The 26946-nt window shown below is 41.4% G+C and overlaps 1 protein-coding gene across 2 annotated transcripts in view; it reads right to left on the bottom strand.

Annotated features, from left to right (window-relative positions):
- LOC121611361 (misshapen-like kinase 1) overlaps nucleotides 1–23476 on the bottom strand; it is a 57345-nt gene extending 33869 nt beyond the window's left edge. For both annotated transcript variants that reach the window (XM_041943903.1, XM_041943904.1), the window contains exons 1-11: nucleotides 23350–23476; nucleotides 22278–22343; nucleotides 13022–13078; nucleotides 9591–9716; nucleotides 9255–9365; nucleotides 7235–7325; nucleotides 6919–7049; nucleotides 5119–5173; nucleotides 4850–4928; nucleotides 3735–3907; nucleotides 201–273 (exon numbers count right to left, since the gene is read on the bottom strand). In XM_041943903.1, the coding sequence (XP_041799837.1) occupies nucleotides 201–273; nucleotides 3735–3907; nucleotides 4850–4928; nucleotides 5119–5173; nucleotides 6919–7049; nucleotides 7235–7325; nucleotides 9255–9365; nucleotides 9591–9716; nucleotides 13022–13078; nucleotides 22278–22343; nucleotides 23350–23406 (1019 nt within the window). In that variant the 5' untranslated portion in view covers nucleotides 23407–23476. The remainder of the gene's footprint in view (nucleotides 1–200; nucleotides 274–3734; nucleotides 3908–4849; nucleotides 4929–5118; nucleotides 5174–6918; nucleotides 7050–7234; nucleotides 7326–9254; nucleotides 9366–9590; nucleotides 9717–13021; nucleotides 13079–22277; nucleotides 22344–23349) is intronic.
- Nucleotides 23477–26946: the final 3470 nt, after the last annotated feature.

Here is a 26946-nt window from a genome sequence, read left to right as displayed (position 1 = left end):
GCCATTGTTCTCCCAATAAGTAAAACACTGATATCAAAAGCAATGATAAACATCTTTCAGACATAGTTTGCATGATTTCTGCATGTGGAAATGTGCAGCAACGACTGTGGCTCGAAATTATTTCTCTGCTGCGATCTTTCGTTGCCACCCTGAGATCAATTTCTCCAAAGATATTCATGCCGGCGTGACAAGGCTTTTACCTGGGTTCTCCTTCCTCTTCTGCCACCTCGTCCTCCTCTTCCTCACTGCCACTGTACTCATACTCTGGACCCTCTGAGAGAGAAAGAAAACAAGGAGTAATGTGTTTGGTTACTGTTAGATTATTAGAACCAAATAACACAAATGCATCTCCCTGCGAGGATCAATGGAAATGGAAACTTAATAATTTACTGCAACTATTTTTAAATAATTGGGTTGGTTATTCCAAATAGAAATAAAGAAAATTAATCATCATATATTTATAATCGATTAATCATTAAAGTCATTCGCTTAAAAAACACCATCCTTTCTCTGGCTGCAGCTTCTCTGATGTGAGAACTCTGACTTTCTTTGTCTTAAATTGTTGTAAACAGAATATTTTTGGACTGGTGAGACAGAACAGGCGTTTTTAATGTTTTATGGATGAATGAAATAATCATGGAAATAATCCACAGATTAAGTGACAATGAAGGTAACTCAGAGTGGATCTGAATATGTGAAACTGTAACAGTAGACATGCACCAGCTGCAGAGCACTTGTGGAATGCGTCCACTCTGGCATCCATGTTAACACCAGCCTGAGTGTGAGTCTAGCAGGTTCCCTCCTGTAAAACTATGTTCACGTTCAGTGTTTGTCAGAAAATTAGACACGGCCCTGGGTGGTGCTTGGAGTGACGGCCTCTGATGTGTTTGCACTGGTGTGGGTATTCCTCTCTGGCACACTGCGCTGCGTCTCTGGCTTTCTGAACCAGCCACTGTTTCATTAAAAATTCCTCCATGCCTGCCTGCCTTCTTGTTCCTTCATCATCTACTGCCAGTTGCAATTTTGTCATTATCAAAGCCACACAAAAGTATAGTGTGGGCAAACTTGGGCAACAAGAAAGTAAATGAGAGTCTCGTTTCGTGGGAGACATATGGGACAGAGCTGTTATACCACGGCTTTAGAACTTCAGCGCTTAATCATCATTTCTCTCCCTTTCACATGCACCTCCTACCGTGGGACTCATAACACGTGTGAATGAGTGTCTGTCTCTGCCTAAGCTGGCTGACTGCTCACACACATCAATGATCTGGAAGCATCATCTTTTTAAATGCACGTTAGACCCAAGAGTTTGAATTGTTGATTGGAAAATTGCTAAGTCTTTCTGTGGGCGTCACATGATCACAACACAGAAAATCAACACTGTTCCAGGGGGCTTATTGTCCACAGGCCAGGAAGATGGGCCAGCCATCTTAGCGTAACAACATTTGGCCGACATATGGTGTGAAAGCAGCTCGGGCTAACTTGAGCATTCACTTGACGCGCCATGTGTTGCCATCGACACACTGAAAGGTAACACAATACAGGTGTGGAAAGAAGGAGGAAGACTGACAAATTCTGCTTTTGGAGCGGGCGGAGGAAGTCTCTGCTCTGCTTCTGTGATGTCATGTTCGAAAGTTTTGGCCCATGTCACATCTCCCTTAGCCAAAAAGAGCAATTTGAGGGCTAATGCCTACGTCTGCTGACAGAGAAGTGCGCCTTTTTTTCCCTTTTTTGGGGAGTGATTCATCTTCCAAAACATAGACCATCTTTGTCCAAACTACACTCTTGGGTATGCTGAAAATGACACATCCTTTTTGCATCATGTCCGCAGCATTGATTTTTCTTCTTTTTTTTTCTTTCCTGCTTTTCCCACACACACACACACACACACACACACACACACACACACACACACACACACACTTTCATTACCAGCATTTCATGACTGTGGAGGGGCATAGGGGCACAGACACACACATACAAATATGGTATTAAATACACACACATACATACAACGCATGCAGTGTGCAGAAAGTCCAACAGTCATTAGTGTGTTTTTATAAGCTAACAGAAGATTAGAACCAGATGGCCATTCTGTTTCCTCCTTCCTTCCCCTCTCAGCGTCTCTCTCTCACTCTCTCTCCTCTGTTTCTGTGCGTCTCTCTTTCTCCCTCTGTTCTTATCACTGTCTCTTTCTGCCTCTCATCCCTCGACGCCGCCTGTCTCAGTTTCCTAAATAACAATGAATAAACTAAATGGACAATACGAGGATCGAGCACTGCTTGAATATCAACGCGAGTGAAAAAGAAGAGCAGAGTCATAAATATCTTTGTCTTCTCTGCCCCTCCCCTGACTCACAGCCATCACATATTCGGCAGCACATGCATCTCATCCAGAGGAGAATTCATTTTTAGGAGGATGAGGAGAAAATTCTCCCCCTCATATTTCTAATTGGTCTTGTTTCTTTGCCTCTACAGCCCTCCTCTTTCTCTCTTCTTCCTCCTTCTCCATTTCTGTCTGTTGTGTAAAACACCGTCCCTGCTGAATGCTGCAGAGAAGGAAAGGTCAGGCGTGTTCAGCCTTTTGGCCGACACAACACTCTCCCTCTTTCTCTCTCTTGTTCATTTTGTCTGGCCGTCTCACTGTCGCCCTTCCTCATTCTCCCCCTATTCAACTCAATTAAAATATCTGGCATAGCTGGTGCAGCTCAAATTCAAATTCAAAAGCTTTATTGGCTAAGCAAACCAGTTGTTGAGTGCAATCACACATCAGACACAACAACAGTGCTTCCTTCCCTAAAACTCTGGACTCTGGTTTCAGTGCATTGCAGTAAGAGTGCACAGGTTTAGGTGTTAACATGCAGGTTTACACAATTTATGAAACATTTTCGTAAACCGTATGCTATAAATGAGCAGAAATACAGTGTTTTTTCACAGCCTGAGCCAAGCAGCTGCTGTGCCATCAGTACAGCTGGTGCACTCTCTCAGATAAAGTGTGCTGATAGTTCTTATCCCCCCAATACAGTTAATTTGTGAAACAGAGTGGAAAATCTATTCTATTAAAGTGGCCTATTTGTAAAACTTTCAAAATTTCATACAGTTTTATTTTAGAAAATTAATTATTAAAAGAACTGATGAAACACCGAAATAATTCTAACAGTGTAAGACAGAGATGACAGAGCCCTCGATCTAGAACAAACCTGGGTGTTAAATCAGGTCAGCTTTTCTTCACTTTTGCTTTCTCTGCGTGTCATCGATTCAAACTGTGTGCCCTGTGGGTTCTTGTTTTGCAATTTGTGTTTGTGCGTAAGCAGGGAATGAAATTAGCACCTGTCAAATAAAGGTTAAATGTTGTCTGCGGCAGGTACAAGATTCAGGTCACCTGTCACCACAGCACATCACTGATTTTATATTAATAGATATTATTTTTCAAAAGCAATTCACAAGTTAGCAACAGTCAGGGACTAAGCAAGGTGACTTGATGATATGATATATTCCACATTACTACAGTCAGGTAGTGGAATCAATTCCACTGCTCTGACGTTTGAGCAAAAGAACTCAGGAAAAAAAACACCTGGCCCCAGTTCAGGGTTTGGTCCTAATAAAACTAAAACAGCAACTAAAGCAGCCGAGTGCATTTAATGTTCAGTGCATTCATCAATCTACCTCTCTCTCCTTTCTTCAGCCCTCCACACATCTGTTCCTGGTTTATCTACCGCATCCATCTCTCCTCACCTTTCTCCCTCTTCTTCCTGGTTCTATCCAGGTGATCTTTGAGCATGATGCGAACTTGTCTCTCATTAGCCAGATCTCTGATGAAAGCGTGTCTCAGCAGGGCGTCGGTAGCTGGTCGATGCAGATGGTTCTTGACCAGACAACGATCAACAAACGACAAGAAACGCTTTGACCTGAAACAAAGAGAGAGACCGATAAAGAAACATACAAAAAAAGTGGAAAAAAGATACAAAAAAGTGGAAAAAAGAGATAATTTGTAAATTAATATGCAGTCAAATCAAAATAAAAAGAGAAAAAATGAAAATTTTCCAGCAGTGAAATATGACAGACCAACATTTAACCAGCAAACATGTTTAAATCAATGACAGCCTCTTTAAGGAGCCACAACAGTCTGAAATATTTATACAGACTCACCGAGAGTATGCAAGCTAGCAATCACTTGTTGGAGTATTACCAAGCAAAATCCTGTCAAAAACGTTGATTTGAAGCTTAACTCAGGTGATATCCGCGTACTAAAGCAGTCGTAAACTTCCAGTGTTGCTGTCTGTACTCTGATATCATAGAAATCAGGGGATGAATATGTGCCGCTGCTTAGTTTTTGGTGTGCTTGTCGCCTTTGGGAGGCCCTGAAGGAAAAAAAGGACTGGAAAGCACAGCACAACCCTGACCATCGGAGTTATTAAAAGCTGTCCTATGAACTTGAGTTTCTGATGACATTAATAGTGAATGAAAGACAGCATGAGTTCAACCACCAGTTCAATCTCAAGAGCTTATCCATTATAAATGGAAGAGAAGGAGACATGATGACAAGAGAGGAAGAGAAGAGAGGGGAGTGAAGGAGAGAGAGGGGCTCAGAATGAAACTCTGATTCAGATTAAAAATGCCAACAGCAACATATTCATGCTTTGCGTCCAGCTGAATAAAAGACAAATGTATGACAGTTTGGAAGCTTTATCTTGTTGTCTTGTTGCCGGTATGTCTTTGGTCTGATTGTCTGGTGCGTGAAACCCAAAACAAAGACCACTTTCAAGCCCAGTTTTCGGAGGAGAAAACCTAAACACTGCCCTCTACATCCTGCTGCGTGTATAGATGTGTGAGTGTGTTTCCAGGCTTACCATTTCTTTGATTTAAGTTTGGGTGGAGGGTTCCGGGGAATCAAAAACAGTGCTCTCATTGGATGCATGTCACACAGGGCTACAAACAAGGATAGAGAGTCAGAGAGAGAGATCAGGACAGAGGAGTGAGAATGAAAGGACAAGAAACAGATGGGCACCGAAATAGTGAAAGGGAGGGGAAAATGAATCCTGAATGGACATATACTGACAAAACAAACTGTGCAAAGACGTCAATCAGCAATGTGTGTGTATGTGAATTTCTAACTTACGAGGGGCTCCTTCAGCCATCTCTAATGCAGTGATTCCTAAAGACCAGAGGTCACTCTGAGAACGAGAGAGACAGGAAAAGGTTAAGACCAGCGCACGCACGAGGCTTAGCTCGAGTCCTGTTCATTTCCTGTAAACCCTGGATGTCCTCTTCACGTTCAAACAGTAAATCAGTTTGTGCATAGTGTGAGAGTATAGATCCAAGAATTGCAGTAACTATTTCCAAGACATCAAGCCAATGTTCTGGCACTTCACAAAAGAGACAAAGAATCAGTGGATCCCTTTCAATGGTGGACTGGATTGCATACAAAACATACAATTAGCTGAGTTCTGTGAACTCTGATAGATTTCAGATAGAGTGAAGAGACGTTTGAAAGAGTTTTTTGGCTCACTTTGAAGATGTTCTGTAAGTAATAGTATAAGAAAGTAATAATTAATAGTAATGGAAACTCTTCTGCTGAATATAAGGCGATGTAGGCTTCAACCCCATTAACAAGAGTCACTTCATGCATGTTGGGCAAATCAGATAGCTATTAGACATAGTCTAAGTCAGTGAATCCAAGCAACATTTGAGAAGGACTGAAATTTAATTACACTCCTCCCACATGTAACTACGTCACTAAGAGGTCTGTGCAGCCTTTAGAGCAAATCTTTCATTACCCTCGTAGTCCATCAATGAGTCAAATTGTTTGTGTTGGATAGTTGTTACTGTAGCTGCCTGTTAGCTAAACTGTTACTGCTGTAACTACTACTGAAGTGCTGAACCTTGATTCGTATGTAGCCTACATAGACTGCAATCAGATTTGTGTTCTGGCCACCAGAGATGCATATATGTGGCTAACAGCTTGCCTACACAGGACACATTTCAGCCTCACTTTTCAGTCGTCCGTCTCATGTGCGCAGTGCAGATACGCCTCTACTTTAATCAATACAGATGTCTGCACAGTGTGACGTCGTTCCCACTGTCTTTGAGGGGGTCCAGCACTTTCAGGCTGCCTTAAACGCCTCCACAACACAGAAGATGCACAATTTGTTGTTCATCTACATACAATGGTGTTATGTGTTGACCTTAAGTTTAATACATTTCTTTTGTTTCAAGTAAATGTATTGCGTGGACCCTCACCTTATTCCATTTCTTCAGCCGGTTTGTGACAATAGGACGCATTTCGGCTTGCACTGAACTCGTGCTAAACGCTTGTAACCACCTTCCTGTTTTCTGTGTGTACCTGCAGTGATTCTGTGTTGCAGCTGACCTGTACACACTGTGCCTGAACGCATCCTGTGCAAACACTGATGGAAGACTGAAGCTGCTATGCTAACATGCTACATTCACTACGCTGGCTTATGCAGACATTGTGTAAGTGTAAACAAAGTGCATTAAGTCCCATTTGACATATATATATATTTTTTATGAGACACTTAAAATGACGTGCAAATGGGACCTTAGTTTATTTCAGTCTAATTACAGTAATTACAGTTCATCCCAGTCTCTGCTGTGTCTTCCTCCTACGTGTTCTTGCATACGGTTGATTAAATGCTACATTTAAATACAACAATTTATATTTTCACCTTCAGACAACATCACTTGTGGCCTGCATTAGCTAATACTAAAGGACAAGAACTTTCAGAGCACTATTGAAAGTTCAAGTTCCTGTTGGATGCTTCACTTGTACAGTCATTTAAAAAGAAGAAGTCACCCTCGTTGGTGCGAACTGACCTAATTCTCTGTATTTTTTGCAAAACCCCAATAAATATTCCTATAAATTGGCTGGAAACATGACTGTATCTGTGTAATTAAGTACCCTGTAGTCATATGTAGCCTCCGGGTTCTCGTCACATGCGATGACCTCCGGAGCCATCCAATAAGGAGTACCAATGAAGGTGTTCCTTCGACCGATCGTCTTATCCAGCTGTGCCGATACTCCAAAGTCAACTGAGACATAGAAAACATGATGGACAATTTCACATCTGAAAACAACCACAATCTTTGCTTCTTTGTGAGGTGTCTTAGCGGCCGTGTGATTTATGGATGTATGACTGTGTGATTGTTCTACAGTTCTGCCTGAAGGCGTACAGATGTGTTCGAGAAACCGCAGTGCATGTGTCGATGTGTCATACCCAGCTTGACTTCAGCATTCTCCGTGAGCAAAACATTTTGTCCCTTAATGTCTCTGTGAATCACATGATGGGAGTGAAGATGGGAAAGACCCTGGAAGACATGTATATGCACTCATAAACACATACATACACACAGTCAGATGACCACTATCACTGTAAACATGAAGTCACGCCTACAAAAGAGCTGTAGCATTATGTGTTTATTGTGAAGGAATACTGAATAAAGAGAATTCATTTCTAGCTTCTTGTTATTTCCCTTTCAATAAATCTAAGTAACTTGGCTTTTGGTAGCAGATCGGTCTAGTAGCACAGGCTACCAATCAGTGGCATAGTTTAGTTTGTGTGTGTGTGTGTGTGTGTGTGTGTGTGTGTGTGTGTGTGTGTGTGTTTGTACTCTCGCTTCTTCAAAGGAGGTTAAATAAACAGAGGAAGTGAGTCTTATTTCAGACAATGACTTCACCATGCTATGCTCAGTGTCTGTGTGTATCTCTATGTGTGTGTGTGCTGTGGTGTTGAAACAATGAGGAGACAGCATGGCGAACAGCAGCAGGGAAAATACTGGCCACGGTCCAGAGCCCTTTGTCTCTCAAGGGCTCTAAAAAATCATCTCACTTTTATTCTGCCCTTGATAACGTCAGCATCGAGGACCGATATGTTGGAACCCACTTGATATACTGTCTGTGTATGTGTAGGTTTGAGCCACAAACACCAACGCAGAGAGCAGCGCAAACATCCCGGAGTCTTTCTCAGGACCTTTTGATCTCTTGTAATGAAAGCCATAACATCTTACAGACATGTGTTTTAAACTGGCCTTTAAAGTACATACAGTAAATGACAAAATAAATCAATTATTCTCCCAGAGTCACAAGGGGAAAACACGAGGGAAAAACTGATCCCTGAGCATAAAGAAGTATCAGTGTCAGTTTTGGCTTCTTCTCTTTGATGTTTTGGCAAAGAATCGTTCACTAAAAGTAGCATCATGTTTCTTATACAACAGCAGCAACTCATCCAGCCTTTAGTTTGCATCCACACACAAATTACTACCTCTGTTTTTACCAGCACTAAAAAGGGCCCGTACCACAACAACACCTCAGGAACACAGTTCACTTGGGAATCTTTGTGTACATTGTACTGCGTGTTTGTGAGGTATTTGAAGTTTGAGGGTTCAGCTGCTCAGTCACATAAGCAACATTTGTGTCGGTGTGCTCAGGATGAGCAGAGCACAGAGCGGCAGGTACGTGCACCTCAGCATCCTGGATATACGGTCTAATGCTTTACAGCTGCACAGTAGAGGGGTTATTTTGAGTGTGAAGGGTTCATTTTCTGCACAGGCAATATTAGGTGTCTGGCTGTTTGTGTCTGGTTCTTAATAATAATAAAAAGTGAAAGGTACAAGCCTGTGGACATAAAACCTTAGGAAAGGAGGTGTCAAAGTATGTTTCCATCCACCTGTATGCACATGTTTATGAATGAGCAAACCTGAGCTAAAATAAATAAATAAATGAATAAAATAAAAAAAGGTCAAATGAAATAGTCAATGTATCACAAAAATACTTGCATAACAGTACTGGATGGAAACATGCATTAATTGGCATTTCCTTTTGCAGACTTTCTGGAAATTCTGCTAAAATCATTTCAGTTTTGGATTCTGGCTCAGTTTTGGGTTAATGTTGCAGCCATGCTACTACTGCTCTGATTTACACCTCTGACTGGATCCTCCCCCTGAGCATTGACGAGTGAGGCCAGTATACCAAACTGATGGATTATGATTTTATTTCTTAGAAATGAGGATGAAATAATGAAAACTGATGGACCTATAGCATTATAGCATTATCCTGGAGCCTTGAAAATACTAATGGGACCAGCAGCTCTGCCCAGTTTACAACTCAATACTGAGTCCAAATAATACCATGAATAAAATGAAGTGTTGTCTCCTTGACACCAGACCCAACAAGTGCCTTTAACAAAGCAGTTTCATAGTGTGTACATGATGAGTGTCCTTTTTCATGGTTAACCTTACCCTGAGCACCTCTCTGCAGATGTAAGCTATCCAGTCCTCCTTAAGACAGTTCCCCTTCGTCTTCTTCACCAAGTCTGTCACAGAGCCAGCTCCACAGTACTCCATCACCAACTAGACGGACACATACAGGGCACACAGGTACCAGCCAAAACAACTGTCAGTATTATGTGAATGATATTGAAAGAAGACACATAACATGACGGAAAATGTTGATAATTTCAGTATAAACCCTGAAGGTAGCAGCTATTTAATAAAAAATGAGTCATTTCTTTGTCTTTTTTTTGACTCAACAGCAACAATGTAGGCAGAAAAAGGCTGATAGAGTAGTTTACAAACCCAGAGTTGGTGGTCCTGTCCAGCAGGACCTTTCTTAATAAAAGCTCCATAATAAGTAGCAATGTTTCTATGGTGGGAATAGCTCTTCAACATGTTGATCTCCAGTTTTATCTCCTCTTCTTCCTCCTAAAAATAACAACAGGTAGAGCAGGAATCAAATCACGTGCACAGTTTATTTGGATGATGAAAACATCAATTTTAGACTGGTTGATGGGGTTTTAAAGTAGTTATGCTTGGTTGTTAGAAGATATGCTTCTCTGTTGGGATAACTCTTCTCCTCTTTGCCAGAAGCATCTTAAATACAACTTACAACAGAGTATTTTACACCCGGCACCATATATATAAATGACTTCAAGAGTTCAACAGAGTAGCAGTAAGCTTCATACTTCTGCTTTGAGAGTATCGATCTTTATCCTCACTTCCTGCTGATTCTTCCTTTAAAAACTACAATAAACCATACATCAGAAAGTCCAGACAGAGAGCATCTCCAATCAGACTGCTGTGTCACCTCCAGATGACCTCTCACACAGCTATAGGACCTTAATTCAACTACTGCTATTTCTCAACAAAACAACTACGGTTGGTCAGTGTTATGAGACGCAAGCACAGAAAGAGAGAGCAGAGACAGCTGAGGAAACACAGGGCGGCAGGTTTTGTTTTCTCACTATAAATCCCAGAAATGACTTGTGACTTCTCCAATTCACTGAACCCCTAAATTTTCACTGGACTGGAGGAGAGGTGGAGGAGAAGAGGAGAGCTGGAAAAGCTGGGTGTAGCTGTTAATCAGAAAAGGGGAAACAACAGAGCGCTTCTCCCAGTCACTGACCTCCTTTAAATCTCCACAGGACAGGAGGGGAGAAAATGACAAGGCAGAGTTTGAACTTTCACCTCCATCTGAAACACAAAGCCTCCTGCCTGCATCTGCAGTCTCTCTCCCTCCCTCTGTTTGTGTGTGTCTGTGTGTGAGAAGGGAGATAATGGCCGAGCATTTCCTGCTAAAGAGTCTGTCTGCAACACAGAAGAGCCAGACCCGCAAGTCCCATCAACAGGAAAGAAATCAGTGTGTCCAGTCCTGCAATGAGCGCATTTGTGGTACAGTATAAGTATGAAGTGAAAAGAAGTAGGCTGAGCAGTTTGTAATACACCTCAAACTGGTGTTATTTACATTGTTTTCAATTAATCAGTTATTATTCTTTTACATCTATCTACAAAATGGATAAATACGACCAAGATAATTTCCTAATCCTTTCCTTTGCCATTATTTGCTCAAACAACACGAAGGCCTCAGTGAGCTCTGTGAGGTTGGACTCATGCGCAGCAGTGCTTTGAACAACATGCTCACGTTCAGCAGGTATCACACGTTAGCCGTGGTTACATTTCAAGTTTACCATGTTAGCATGCTCATGTATGTGCCGCTGCAAGCGATATTCAACAAAACCTCACGCCCTTGTAAGCCCGGGAGAATGCAGAGCACACACAGACATATCAAGCCACTGTTTAGTCCCAAACTAAGAGTTAAAGATTGAATCCGTAATCCGTGTATAACTGTAAGGTCAACCCCACCACTGAAATTCAAAATTCAGTGTTTTTCATGCTCAAACTGATTTTCAGTGTGAGTTTTATTAATATTTGATATCACCTAAACTATCCAAGTTTGTGGCTTTAAAACTCCAAAGTAAACAGAACTTTAATATCCAGGAAATTCACCTGGAATCTAATGAAAAAAAAAAAAAAAACTACTTCTGCGTCAAAACAAGAAATATTGGGGGGAGTGAGAGAGCTGTAAGAAGACGAAGAAGAAGAAGAGACTATTTCTTGTAATTTCATTTTGTCAGGCCAGCGTTATATTACAGCAGACTTTTGTTTGATCGTTGTTGTCTGCCTCTGCTTTGGGTGGAGGAGGGAGTTAGGAGAGGTTGTGAAATTCATTCTTTAAGTTTCACCGCTTCAATTACTTGCATGAGCGCAGAGAAAATTGAATTGGGAAAAGACAAAAGGGAGAAAAACTGTAAAAACAACTCATTTAGTCCAATTATGGGTTTTAAAGTCTTTTCACAAGCGCGAACATCTGTAAATGCTGTGATATTGTTTCATACAACAGAAAGGGACCTAGAGGGGAAGGTCTAAAACAAATCTGGAAGCTTGTGGCTTAAAACTAACCGATTAATTACACTCCTTCCTGAGTGGATCATGACAGTTCAGTAACACTGCTGGTCTCCTTCTCTCTCTGTTCTCTCCTCCCTCTCTCTTTGTCTGATTTTTTATGCCTCTATTGATTGCTCTCTCTGTGTTTCTCTGCTGACAGCTTCTCCCGTTCTGTCTTCATCATAAATTTTAAATCAAAATGTTAAGTGCTTGAAAATACGGCAGTATAGAGCCAGCAGAGCCAACAAAAACATAACTGTGAAAAACTTTGCGAATACTGGAAATTAATTTGTGTCTTGCAGATTATGTGATAATTATTTAGTGCACTCACTCCTTTAAACTTCATAACAACCTTTAAAACCACATGACATCAGCGAGTGTGCTTCTACATCACATAGACAGATAACAAACATCATGCAGTAAATGCACAACAGCAGGTACCTGCACGAGACCCAAATAAAACACACATTTTTCCTCGTTGGGTGCTTATATTTTCTACAAAGGGAGGATACAAGACAATCAGTCAAGACCAAGAGTGGAGCTATACCACTAATAAAATTGCAGTTTAAAGGAGTACTATAGTGTTGTGCTTTGGGCGCTCATAGGGGACAGATTAAATAAAGAATGGTAAAAATCACTGCAGCAGAGGCTTTTAGCCCCGACAAAGGGTCGAACTCCAAAAACACTGGATCCTACATTTCCCATAGTACAACTCAGGAGCATATTTTATTTGACTACCTAAATGCCTGCACAACTCCAGTTATGCTTTTTTTGTTTGTTTTTTTTACTTTGGAGCACTGCCTGCAGAGCCACAGCAGACGTCATACAACTATTTTCACAGGCTCCTCATGATGAGTAAACTGAACTTTATGTGCAAAATCTGTGGAACACCAACCATTACACATAAAATTCAGACTAAACGTTAGCATTTTTTCAGAGATTTTGAGGACCCATGGATACGCAGTGTGAATGTTAAAGCCCATGGGACATGCCCATCTACATGGATCTGAGTACATTTCCTCCAACACGGAATAAATCCAGGTCAGCTTGCTGTGCTGTTTTCATGTGTGGATCATGTGCGTGAAAAAAGTATGTCATGTATAATTTACATTGACAGCATGCTTATCTGTTAGTTCTGGCAATGTTAAGGTTACTTAAACTTAATGCTTTTACATTTAAGTCATTCAAGTCTATTCACCAAAGACGAGGGACGAAAGAGGAAGAAAGACACGGAGGGTAGAGACAGAGGGAGAAAGAGTGTGAAATTAAATGTCCTGCACTTTTACCTCTGTAACTTCCATGACTTTGATAGCTGCCAGTTGGCCCGTCTTGACATGACGACCCTGGAGAAATACATGAAGAAAATGTTAAGATCACACCAGACTAAAAAGACTAAACACCCAAATTATAAAGACTCAGTTCCACCAGTACAGTAACAGATTTTTCAGTCTTGAAAAAAGCAAACAGTATAATGTATGACTTATTTAACTTCTCACATATGACTGTACCAAAACACAAAACAATGTGCTGATGTAAAAACCACTACACTACAACTATAATCAGCCCAACAATCGTAATGCGTGTCTTTCACTTTAGCAACGCACACACATATTACAACACCTCTTCTGAGCGAAGACTCGGATTGCGATATCATCTTCAATACTGGACACGGCAATGTCTACATAATTTCATTTTCTCATAAGCGGCAGAGTCAGAACGAACAAGACAGGATGCCAGATGAGGGGGGGGAAGCCAGCAGGGAGAGTCAGAGCTGTAAAGTGCAGTCAGGTGCAAAGGGGAAAATTGAAAACCTTGTCATGAGTCAGAAAGCTGACAAGATACTACAGTAGCGACTCTATAAGCCTTTAAGCTGCGACGTATGACAGGGCTCTGGGTGTGTGTGTATGAAATAGACCAAAGGGCATAACAAATCCCACTATACTCAGTCAGTCAGCTAATATTCAGGTGCAGACAGAGGGACAAAGAGAATCAGAGAAAAAACTGTGAGGCTAACACCACATTTTAATACTAATCTTTTTCCTCTGCAGCTAAATCTATCTTAGACACACTCTCCATGCCTTTCCAAGAAAATCTTACTCGCAGGACCGATTTCTCCATGATAAAGCAGGCCACGGAGGATAAGCCGGGTGTTGAAACCTGTATGTCTAAATCAAGTATTTCCACATCAGGGTAGTCTTCAGGAGTTTCCCAGATCTAAACTCAGCAGTTCAAACTCATCAGTCATGACCCATCTGAATGGCTGCAGTGTAAGCACAAGCTACTGTCGCTGCTTAGCTTTTTCCCAACGCTTCCATTAAACCAGTTGCTATCAGTGCCATTCACTGTCAGCTTATTTGATGATGTTTATGGCTACACACAGCGCGCACCAGTCTTTTCGGTTCTTACAGCATATGAGCTCATTTTCGTCATAAAACTACACAAGCCTGCACACATAATGTCACTCGTCCATATAGAGAGCTGAAGTGAAATGGGAACTTCTGGGTTCTGTTGCAGATGAAAGAAAACCTCATAACAATGCTACCTGCAAGTCTGTGGACGAGTTGAGGGGTCTCGGACATGTTTGTAATATCACCAACCAGAGAGGATGAAAGACGTAATGAGAGATTGCATTGAGTTACAAAAGCTTGTGGAACAGACGCAACCCTGGACGTGATGTCATGACTGTGGCTCTCTGTACTGCAAACTGTTTCATCATAAACACTTGTGACAGCGGTTTAAGTATTTAAGCTGACAAAGTTATCCAACCAATCAATGTAGTTATTAGATGGTGGTTTCAACAAACAGTCTCACTCGCCACTACTCGCTTCCTTCTCATGTTCGCAGAGGCGTTCCTCATTTCGGGGCCGCCTGGACACCTCCACTGTATAATGCTACAACATGTCGAATGGTTGGGGTGTTGGGTGTACATGGTGTTTTTTAGTACGTCCTAATTTAGCATGAGTGTAAATGTTTCAGTCCCAGAATTAAAGGGTAGAAAAATTCATAAAACTAGTGGAATCATATGACATGCCTCACAATAAAGTTACTTGAAAATGTTGCTGAACCAGCTGCCGTGAAACACACTCCTTGTCAGATAGCAACCTAGCTGATGTTCTTCTCATATATATTATGCTTTTATATTGGATGTAAGATGTACTGTGACAGGCTCACTGACCTCTATTCATTCTGGCCCCGATTCTGTCCCCAAGTAGGGAACATTGTCTCTGTAATTGCAAAGAATTGTGGCATACCAGCAGCCAGAATGTGATAAATAAGGAAATGGCCTTCCTGTCCCTTCAGACTCGATGGTGTCTGCTGGCTCTGCTGCCACCACAACTTACAAATGTGAAATGTTCCACTCTCAACTGGGCTACTTATTAACAATATGCAGCGATGACACACAGACACACACAGACACACACACACAAAGGCTCCCTGCTCTCCAACAGAAAATTAATTAGAGAAAGCTTGTGTACTTTCTGACACTGTAGTCCAATGAATCACACGCACAGGTTGGAGCACGCACGCACGCACACATACGTGTGCTCATGCATGCACGCATTTAAATCCACTTTTAAGTCCTTATCCATTTCTGTCTGTTGCTTGTTCTCTAACGCACACACACACACACAAACACAATGGCACAATAAGGGAACACTACAAATATTGTGTCAGTGAAAAGGTTACTATAATATATCCATACATATGCTAATTAGATACAAGAGAGACATTTATAATACAGACAGCGAGGGGATAAATGAGAGAAACACTTCTACTGTGTCCCTCTGCTAGTCTCCAACTTTGTCTCACCCCTCTCTTATTAACACTGTGTCTGTCTCTCTGTCTCTCTCCCATCTCTCTTCTGTGTCTTTCTATCTGCCCCATGCAGTCTGTGAGTTACATTTGTATATACGTTTGGTATATGTGCTTGGATGGACTGCATTACTGATCGCCTCTCCTCTCTGCATGTAGGAATGGTGCTATTTAAAGGCTGCATGTCTGTATCTGTGTGTGTGTGTGTGTGTGTGTGTGTGTGTGTGTGTGTGTGTGTGTGTGTGTGCTCATTTTTCTAGAGAAATAACCCATTTTGTCCCATTCCTTTCACATGGGACCTTCACTGGCTGGCACTACAGGGTCAAAAGGGCTGGACTGGTTTGACATTATATTGAGTATAATGCTGCTAAAAGCTCAATGAAAATTCCTTCTGTCCTACTGTCAAATGAAAGAAACTGAGAAAATGAAGCGGCCCCCGCTGTGTTCGTGTGTGTGCATGTGTGCACTGTCAGCCAACAAAGATGTATTAACAAGTTTGACTCAGGGTGGAACCTTTTTGGTTTTTATAAATACATGATTTTAATCTTATTTAATCAAAAACGTGAGCTCTTATACATAAATTAATACCTCATTATCATGGTAAGTCATCACTTTTAATAAGGAAATCAACAGAAGTTAACAAGACTAGAGCTGGTGTGGTTCCACCAACGTTATCACTGGTGTACTTTTAATTACAGTTTTGGCATCTATTAAAGCACAGTAAGGAGGCCAGTCGCTTCTAAGGATATTCTAACAAGTGGACTTCCCCAAAGTCTCACTCTGTGATAAACAACCAGACACACACACACACAAGTAATCAGAACAAACCAAAGCTGCAAGCCTCATGGGGGATCACTTTCCTCTACTCCCTCTGGTTTTCATCTGTCTCTCTCCCTCTTCCTTCCTCCTCTCTCTGTCTCTCTGCCTTTCACCTCTGCCTTCCTTCCTTTCGCCCTCTCTCTCCTTCCTCTCCTTTTTTTCCTCTTTGTCTCTCTCCCACCGTCCTTTCCTTTTTACCTCTAACAAGCACAAACACAGCAACTCTTCGGTGCATTGGAGGATGTTTCCTGTCTCTCTCTGTGTCTCTTCTGTCTTCCCTCAGTTCAAACTCCCACACACCAGCACTTGGCTTTGGAACAAAGACTTATTTCAAAATAAGACATTACTCATTTCAATCTTTAAAATAATGTGTAGTAGTATAAAAGGGGAATAGTTTGCACATCTGAGCTGTCCATTTCTACAGGAAGAAAAACTTTTTTTTAACACAAAGAAACCCTTATTTTATCTAAAGTTGAGCAAGTACTTTTCAAAATACAACCCTTCCAGAAGCTTGTGCTGTGTAGCAGCTGCTCGCTGGGTTGTGCCACAGTCACCGAAGGAAATTGGTGGCAACTGTAAGCAGGGGTTGGTCTAAATCTACGTTTGGACATTTTTTACACTCTTGTCAGCACATCAGTTAACATGAGTAAGATCAGAATGATGATATATGGGTCACAGAAAGGGAAGTGACGCTACTGAAACCAGAAAGATTTGAGGAAGTGCAGGTGATTCACACTGGGAATGGTATTACAGGCAGCTCTTTTATGGCTGCATAGTCCACGATGTTTCAACACTGTGTCACCAAGGTTTAACGACAGGCGTCTACTGTGGAAGCAGTGCTTGAGAGCAAATTTGATGGCTTTGACCTTTCAGAAACTTGACTGAACTGTTTGAACGTTAAAGATATAATTTCATCGTGCAGGTCAGTTACACACAGCTTCTGATCTGACAAAGCAAAACATTTCAGCTAGTTTCATTTAGTCATCGTGGCCTGAAAACAGTCACTAATTTCAGCTTTTACGCAGCGCAGTGTTGCATCAGCAGAGATCGTGGTGCTTAGCTTCAGTGGAGTTAGACATTTTCACATTGTAGCACACGCGCACACAAACGCGTGCACACACACACACACACACACACACACACAGATGACTCTACAGCGGTGGCTTGCAGGGAAGGGAAGTTCCTATTGCAAACAGGGAAACGCCCTGTGTGTGTGTGTGTGTGTGTGTGTGTGTGTGTGTGTGAATGATGAGGAGGAGCATGCACAGTGTATGCCTCGGTGATGCAGCACTTAGGTTGTCTGATAAAGCAACTCAATAACTTCATATCTATTTAAAAGCATAACAGGTACCCACCTACTCTACTTTTTAGGAACCAAAACCCACTTTTTGCTGTTTAGTTGGAAAGAGACATACATGTAAATGTGCCTCCTTTAAATACAGGCAGACTCAGATTGTCAGGGACTGGGATCCTGGGGCTACAAAACTACTGCAGGCATACTACTGCCATGTGACCACGACAGCACATAATACATCCTTTAATACAAATGTGCATGTGTGTGTGTTCTGCATCAGTTGGACACAAATGATTTGGTTCTTTTGTGCGTGTCGTGTGTTTAGGACACCAGACAGCAGTTAACACGAAGCATAATCAGTGCTGTAAATTATGTTCGAAGGAAAAGCAAGACACACAAAGAAAAGAAAAGAAAAGAGCTGTGTTGAGTTTGGGGTACTGAGGTCACGGAAGTGGAGAAGAGTGGAGAGTAGTGTGACTGCGTTTGTTGTGGCCGGACCACTTCCCTTTTTGGCCGCGGGAACTTTTGCGGGAACTTTTTGAGGGACTGAGGAACTTTACTTGCATTTAAACTGGGTGCAGCTTTAGTTATTGTCCTCAAAATCCTTCTGCTACTATGGTTTACAGTACTGAATGTCACACACCGGACAAACACAGGTTTCATTCCTGATACATACTATAGCACGCAAATAACCAAAGAAACATCACTCACACACAACAGTGATGACTCTGTGTGGTCTGGTTTCGTGCAAGCGTTCTCTCTCAATCTACACGGCGGTTCTCTAATTTTCACAGTTCTTAAGATGTTGTTAAATGCAAAAACAAGTGCATTGAACATTCTGTGTTGCTGAGCATGACTTTTCAGTTTGTGGGGCAATTTGGCTGAAAAGACCTGATTGTTGTCTCCAGCCCTCTCCACTCTCCATATGACTCTCCACCTCTTCTATAATTGTGTCTTTCTTAGTTGGTCAGAAAATCCCTTCCACGGATCAGGAGGCTGCTCCACTGATGAAAATGAGGCTAATGGGGCTCACCGGTTTCATTGACATTATATCAGACTACTAACTAACTAACAATTAGCGGATCACAAATCTGACCACACTGCTGTGCAACATGAGTCATGGTAGAATTTAGCAATCCCTGCAATGAAACTCTGAAGCTAGACACAGGTCAGCTGTAAGGCTTCAATTTAGAGCAGAACTAATTGGCAACATAACCTAAGTTCAACTATAAAACACATCACCAAACAACAGACGGTGGAGTGTGTGGTTTGCAGCGGGACTACAACAAACTGCACATTACTGTGCGCATATAAACATTATTATGGCGACTCCTGCCCCAGCTCCCTCCTCCGCCTTATCCTCAAACTCTTTTTCTGAGTCCCAGTGTGTGCTCTTGAATGTTCCACATGCTGTCTGCCTAACCTGTCCTCCTGTTTCCCTCCTCTCGAGACCACCTGCCTGCTTTTGTCAGTTCCTGAACACAGAATACATAGAGGGCAGCTTTTCACAACAAAATATAATGAAGACTTCATGGTGTTCCAGCCATTCCTTCCTTTAAACCTGTTGCCTACGATTTTCTAGTAAGGAGGTTTATAAATGCTGTCACCTGCCGTCACCACCTAACATTACTAAATGCTTAAAATGCGATGTCATGAAAATGCAACACACATATAAATAAACAGAGGAAAAGCCGGGATGCTTTGTCAGCATCCCCTGCACTCACGTCAATCTACAACTCTGTTTTCTTAAAGGGGCGTGTGTTTGTGTGCAGCATAAGTCATTGTTCTATAGACCCTATTCCTGTTCTGGTTTCCCATGATGGCACTAGCTGTGCGGCACTCACACAGAAACACATACACACTCTCTGAAAGTTTCTGCATGTGTGCATGAGGAAGCAGATCCACACAGTCCTCATTAAGGTCCAATCGATTGCCTGTTAGCATTACATCATTGCCACACAGCAGTTCTCATAAGACATAATACAGGATTGATACACTGTGAGAAGATAATTTCAGTATTATAACCAGAATGTCAAATGCACATACTTCCACGATATGCACATCTGCAGGTGCAACCAATCTTTGAGTCTGGATGTATTTCCAAAACTATTACAATGTCACACAATGTGAGTAAGAGTGTAATTAGTTGCATGATATGTGGGTATTTATGTCATAATTGATAGCCACGCCTCAGTTTGATAAAAAAAAAAGCGCTGTTGCTATTGTGGCAATGTTACAAACATACCTGTTCTCCAATGAAACCACTGTCCCAGAGTGCTCCACAATGTCTGCTTTCTGTCTGAAGTTTGAGAAACTATGTGTCTCGGCTACCCATGAAGACGACTGGGACCAAAGAATGTGGACTGTGATATGGAGTCACTGTATTTCTACAACTGGCTATTATTACTGGTTTGGTCACTACTGAATGGAAAACTGAATGGCTTTGTCCTTGGCCCATGCTAACCCCTTCCACCAAGTTTCATGAAAATCGGGCTGGTAGTTTTTCTGTAATCCTGCTGACAAACAGACAGACAAACCAAACTGAAAACATGACCTCCTCGGTGGAGGTAATTGAAGGAGACAGCCACTGAAGACTTCAAAGGCAACATGAGCCGTACTTATAATTGACTGATTGTAAATATATTCTAATGAGGCAACTACTTTAAATCAGTAATGCTCAGAGTGGGGGCCGAAATTATTTGAGAGGGCAGTACCCAGGGAGGAGTATTTTCATGCATTTCATTTATTGAAAAAAACAAAAATGCTCTTAGATACAACACAACTTTCCAAAAGGTCTGCGGTCTATATTGCTTTTTACACTAATGTGGCTAGTAGCATCTACTGTTGACCCACACGCTTGAGCAATGTCAGCGTATATAATTTTGGGGGACAGTCAAGATAAACTATGAGAACATCAAGCCTCATCTGAGGCCAATTAAATAAGTAGTAGCTTGAATGTGGGAAACTGTTTTTTGACACTGCTTTTTTGTAGTCTTGCACAGCCACACCTAATATTAGCTCCACACTTCATACTGCAACACAAGCTCAGCAGGTTTTGTTGCAACAGGAAAACCTGTAGACATGCAACATGGTGCACTGACTGCTGTTACCTATATAATATACATTGGGTTTTCTGCCATACATAGGCCTCATTTGACCTCATTTTCACTCCTTCCTTTTTAAAATATATTTTTCATTCTGAAGATATGTTACACTCACATTGCTAATAGAGTGAAAAAAGCTAGAATCATGTTTTGAGTGGAGAATGCCTTTTATGTCTGTAATACTGTGGTATAATACCGTCACTGAAAAAAAAAAAGACATTGATAGAATTTTTAGGTCATGAAGCCCACGCGCAGTTTGCCCTTGTTAAAACATCAATGAATGTGAGTCACAGGATGAAAATCGCAATGTTCTACCCAGAGTGGTTCAGGTCAACACAGCCTTACTGTCCTGTGCATCTCTTGCAACATTTCCTCTTTTCGGAAATCGAGTGGCAATCGAGGCACACACCCACCCTCTGTCTCATACACATTCACACACACTTGTGGACCTCATTCTTTCTTTAACCCTCACGTTTTAACCTCTACATAGACCACGCCAAGTTCACTATTTCTTTTGAGACATCTTTTTGTAGTAGTTGTGGTTGATATTAATAGATTTGTGCCACAAAGCAATATGTGTCTAAAAGTGACCTGAACCTGACCTGAATTCCATGCTCCTACATGGTTGTGTGCTGCAGGACAAATAACAATCCTCCTCATACAACTTTTGTCCCCTTCCATAATTCATTTTGGATTTAAGCCAGTTGAAATCATCTTCTGTAGAAACATGCCTACTTGCCTTTACTTTGCATATGGCAGGTAAAGAGGTGATATGTAAATGGCATTATTGTATATTGTACTACAGCAGACCAACAGTAATGAGATCTGAATTCTGATGACACTCCAAAAAAACAACTGTAATATTTTGACCTCTTATGAAGGGACTGAGCCCTCTGTTGCACAATTTTCATTCATCCAAGAGGACCTCCTTTTTACTGCACTAAAGTGAAACTGTTCCACATAGGTATCGTAACACAGAGTTTGTGGTATTGCAGCCGCATGTGAACATGATTTGCACTGAGGGAAAAACCAGCTGCACAGACCTAAATAAGACTAAACACCTCCAGTAACCACAAACCACATATACACAGATATTGTGATAAGGAAGTAACCCCACCCAGGCCCTTTTAAAGATGGTGCAGATGCTACTACAGATGCTGTGTGTCTGTATGCTCTGTACATAAGAGTGGCAGGATATTTCAGTCAGCTGAGAATTTCTTCCTTTTCTACCTTACTGGAAGTAGCTAGAGTAAGTATTACCAGAAGTCACGTGTCAGATACTGTAATAGACTGTGTGTCTGCATGTGTCAAGGCTGCTGGAGGCTGCTGGTGTGCAGCTTGTGACTACAACAGGCAACTTTTACCATCTAGCTTACTGAAAATACACATCTTGTGTTTGTTTGCATCTGTATCACAGTTTACACAGCAGTGTTAATGTTCTTCCTTGCATGCAACAGACACCTGCTAAAAAGGAGGAAAAGATGAACAGAAAAGCATCATGGGGGTACTGACCTTGTACACCTGACCGTAGGTTCCATTGCCAACCACTTCCACCAACTCAAAGATACCTGCTGGATCCTAAAAAAATAAAACAAAATAAATAACATGGTCAAGTAAAAGTCAAGGGAATCAGACGGGAGTGATGCTGAGCAACAAGTAGGAGAGCTGAGTCAAACTGAGCGTGCACAGCCGTGCAGACAGCAGTACAGCAAACGGCACATTACAGCAAAGTCGTAATGCAACAGGTTCACGCCAAGAAAAACTAGAATAAACAGCTTTACATGACAGACTCGCTTCTAAAGGCCGATGGAGAAGAACAATGCTGTGTGAAGCTGTGATGGACTGAGGAAGTGGGGCTGCAAATGTGGATAACATTGTGAACTACAAGGGATGAAAATATGGCATGAAAATCGTTGAAATTGTCTTTGATATTCTATTTCACAGACCATGATTCCACTGACTACATGAACATCATCACCGTAACAAATATAAAATGGCATTACATGACCATAAACATTCTTGAGTCATGCAGTGACACCAATATATCATAGAGAAATATTACTGAGAAACTGTACTACTGCACACATGAAACTAGCAAAAGACCATAACACAATAGCTGTTAAGTATATTTGAATTGGGCTGAAACTATAATAAACGACAAACTACATGTTGTTTTTCTAGTTTTCTGTCAGTGAATAGTCAAAGTTGATCTTAGTTGGCTTTCACTTGTTACATGTTTGCATGTCAACTTCTCAGCAACTCGGCCAAAGGAAAACCCGGTGTGTAAACACTGCAGCCTGTAAACTTCCACCAAACAGGACACAATGCAGACAGAAAGCCCAATGGTACCGCGGAACACTGGGCTTTCTGTCCCGACACGTTACACACCACGGTAGGACCCGATAAAGCGTTTCTTTAGCAGTTTACAGGGCCAGAGGTGGCCGTTAGACAAGTTCAGTCCTCAACAGCTCGAGCGAAGCTCCTGCCTGAAAATACCGTTAAGTTTCAAGCAACACCCACCACATCCTCCAATGTTTACTCAAACATTTCATTAAAAAAAGCAAGACAACGTTGTTCTACTTACTCTCAAAGCAGCGAGGTCTATACTGTCCAGACTTCGAGTGGTGTTTTCTCTCGACATCGCTGTCAATAAGTTTGTCAGCGGGTGGATATTTGTGGGGAAGACATGGACGGTCGGAGTTTCTCTACAAACTAACGGCTTTTCCTCCCTTCGGGTCCATTCTGAAGTTTAGCTAGCAGCGTCAAACAAGTCAGCGTCAAACACTCCACTTCCGGACAAACCTTTTCAAAATAACTGACTCTAACAGACTTGATTTTGTTTGTTTTATTTACGTTTGAAGATACTAATAGAAAATAAACATAACAGAAAGTCATACATCATATCAGACCAGGATTAACCGTCTTTTAATATATCTGCAGATATCGACATTCACTAAACACGTAGGCGTGTCTGGGAATGTCTAGCCCTTTGGACGTTTCACTTCCTTTTTCACGACATGGTAATTTATTCATTTTCTTAATTGTTTTCTTTTGACTCTGTCTCAGGCCCAAACCTTAGACTTACAATATCTATGCTTAATTATGAAATTAGCATCACCCTATTTCTGGTGTGAACGTTAACTCCGTGTCACTTGACGCTAGTTTTACTCAGAAGTTGTTTGTTTTCTTTTGTTTTTTCCGTAAAGTGACGCGATAACTTGACATCTAGTCAGCCCTGGGAAAAGGAAGACGTTTTGCTTGAATGGCCTCACGTTTCTACAGTATTTGCGTCAGCATGTAGCTAACTGAAAATGCTGAAACAAATACTGCACACAATCTTCCCACGTGCGTATACGTGTTCGTGCACGCGTGCATGTTGCGCGGGCGCGTGTTTGTTGTGGTGTGAAGCTCACAGTGTTGATGTCCTAAATCATCACTATACACCTTGCAAATACCTTCTAAATGTAAGTGATACGTTGATGTTGCTACATGTTACTCAACATTTTTTAATGTCATTTGGGGGTAGGCTTCTTGGACTTATTTTACCTTATCCTTGAACTTATCCAACACAAAATTGGGAAACATTAGTTTTAGTAGTTTTAAAATGTACTAGACATTTTTCACATTGCACATTTTGATGCAATAGCACAATTAAAATGATCAATTATTGCTGAAATTATGTGTCCAAGTACATGCTGGTTCACTCCTGAATGTTAGAAATCACAGCTGTGCCTTTAAAGGTCCATTGTGTGAAATCCAGCTTTTTGTAAAGTGTATTTTGCCAAAGGTCACAAGCTCAAAGATCAAAGTGTCTTGCAACCAGCAAAAGTGTGATTATATGTGATTATATTAACAAAAAAATAAACAAATAAACAAGAACCGTTGTGTCCCATATCTTTCTGTAATGTCCTGTGTGATACAGTCTTTCTCTACACCTGCTGCAGGTGGACCCGGGGCCTGCTAACAGGGTAAGACCGACTAAAATGCTGTTCCAAGCTCATCGTGGGTTCTCCAGTAAGTAGCCACAACATAAGTGTATAGATGTACATAGCTATTGAGTCCAACAACTGGCAGTAACAGCTATGTTTTTGCATGATGAATTTGTTGGAAACATTGATTGACACAGTGCTCAGCAGTACGCCAGCGGCTAAATCAGCTAAATACCCGGCCCCACCAGTTCAAGGAAAGCAAGCTCATTATCACAAATTCATGACTTCTACACCTTTTTTAATCCAAAGCTAACTGAAACAGCAATTCAAGATTCAAGATTCAAGATTCAAGAGTCTTTATTGTCATTGCACATGTCAATGAAATTTTCATTGCAACCCCCAGCAATGTATACTGTTGACAAAAAACACTGGTCGGCCTGATGCTGCAGTTCAGTCTGGAGAGTGGAATGTTGCAGTTGCTAATATGAGCTAGCTAACGTCACTTGTAGCTCTTTTGTGTTGTGTTGTGTAATTTAAGACTGTAAATTACATCAGTACATCTAAATAGTAACACATAACACAAAACATATCCCAATGAATCCTCTTTTGTTGCTCTCAAAAATATTGATGGACCATACAGATGATAAAGCGAAAAATCAATGGTGAATATTAGCAATTCACAAGCCTTTCTTAATGAAACCTAATGGACCCTTCGCTAAGCCCCACCCTCCTCGGTTACTGTTGCTATGCCTGACCAGCTGTCATTCAAAGGAGTTTACAGTAATAATGGTGGACAATTTACCATTGAAAATCACAGTGATTTGTGGAACACTACTTCTTCTATTCCTCACAGAAGTAAACAAAAGCAGGCTTCTCATTTGTAGCTGAACACCATGTGTTTTGTTGGCTAAAATGATGACTCTTCCTAGCAGATTTTTAAAGTCTAGCTAGCTAATTCAAGCTAATGCTCATGCTTAAACTCCTGGAGTTAGCCGAGAAGTCCATACTTATACATTTTGGTACAGCTGCACCTCGGCTCACACACTGACATATCCACAAACAATGAATGTGTCCCTCTTGAACAGGTATTTTTCTAATGTAACCTGTAACCTCACAGAATCATGTTGAAAGCTAACATCCTGCCCATTCCCTTTGGATGTAAGGCTTGGCTACTTCTGTAGGTAGTAAGCTAGTTAGCCAGACATGCTAACATTTGAAGATAAAGACAAAGTCTGATCCATTCCTCACACGTTTGCTCTTGTGTTTAAGGTTTTAGAAAGAAATGGAAAACTACTCATGCGGTAAATATGATCAATGTAACACAACACAAGCACCTAACTACAAATTTAAAGTTTACTGTCAAGTTTTATTCACTCCACCATCACTTACTTAATTTTTCCTTTTTTTTTTTTGCTTCACCTATGTACTCATGTTTTTAGGTGTAAAATATTGTGAGGAGATGGAGCTTGGCATTCTAGTCTCCTGACTAAAGCAGTGAGTCACTGTCAGCACGGTGAAATAAGAGTCATTATGCGGCGGGACACAGTCACTGTGTGTGTTGGGGAGAACCAGAAAGAGTGAGACGATGTGTGTGTATTCTGTGTGTCGGAGAACGAGGGAACGACGGCAAGTGACTCTCTTGCACCCTCTGTATGTGTGTTTGTGTGGGTAAGCGAATGTGACGAATTAAGAGAGGGATGAGGCTGAGTGTGTGTGTGTGTGTGTGCGGAGAGAGAGAGAGAGCGAGTGTGTGTGTTTGTCTCCCACTGAAGAATGATCTCTCTGTGGTCTCACACAGTGGCCCTGTTCACACCAGGGTCAGCTGCCTACACACACTCACCCTCATACACTCAAACACACATTTCTGGACTCATATCCAACCTAAACAAGACAACATTCTGAGTAACAATTGAATAAGAAAATTCCAAAGTGAAAGAGGTCATTTGTCTGTGTTTCTGTGATTCTCTCTCCATATCTCCATCATTGCTTTCTTTGTGTGTGTGTGTTTGCAACATGTGACATATTCTGTGTCAGGAGGAAGTTGCCATTCCACTTATCTAAACCATTTCCTGAGGGCACTTGCATTCATGCATGCACACATTCATGTATACAGAAGCAATGAAAGTGTCAGATACTAGTCTCAGTTCCTCAGAATCAAAGAGAGGGGGTCTGTCTTACTGGCAAAGCAAGCTTTACTTCATTCTTTATTTTTCTTTATTCAATTCTTCATTCAAACGTATAGAATAGTTCAA

This window comes from Chelmon rostratus, chromosome 9 (genome assembly GCF_017976325.1).
Source record: "Chelmon rostratus isolate fCheRos1 chromosome 9, fCheRos1.pri, whole genome shotgun sequence".
Taxonomy (NCBI): Eukaryota; Metazoa; Chordata; class Actinopteri; order Chaetodontiformes; family Chaetodontidae; genus Chelmon; species Chelmon rostratus.
This window is presented reverse-complemented; position numbering and strand designations above follow the sequence as displayed.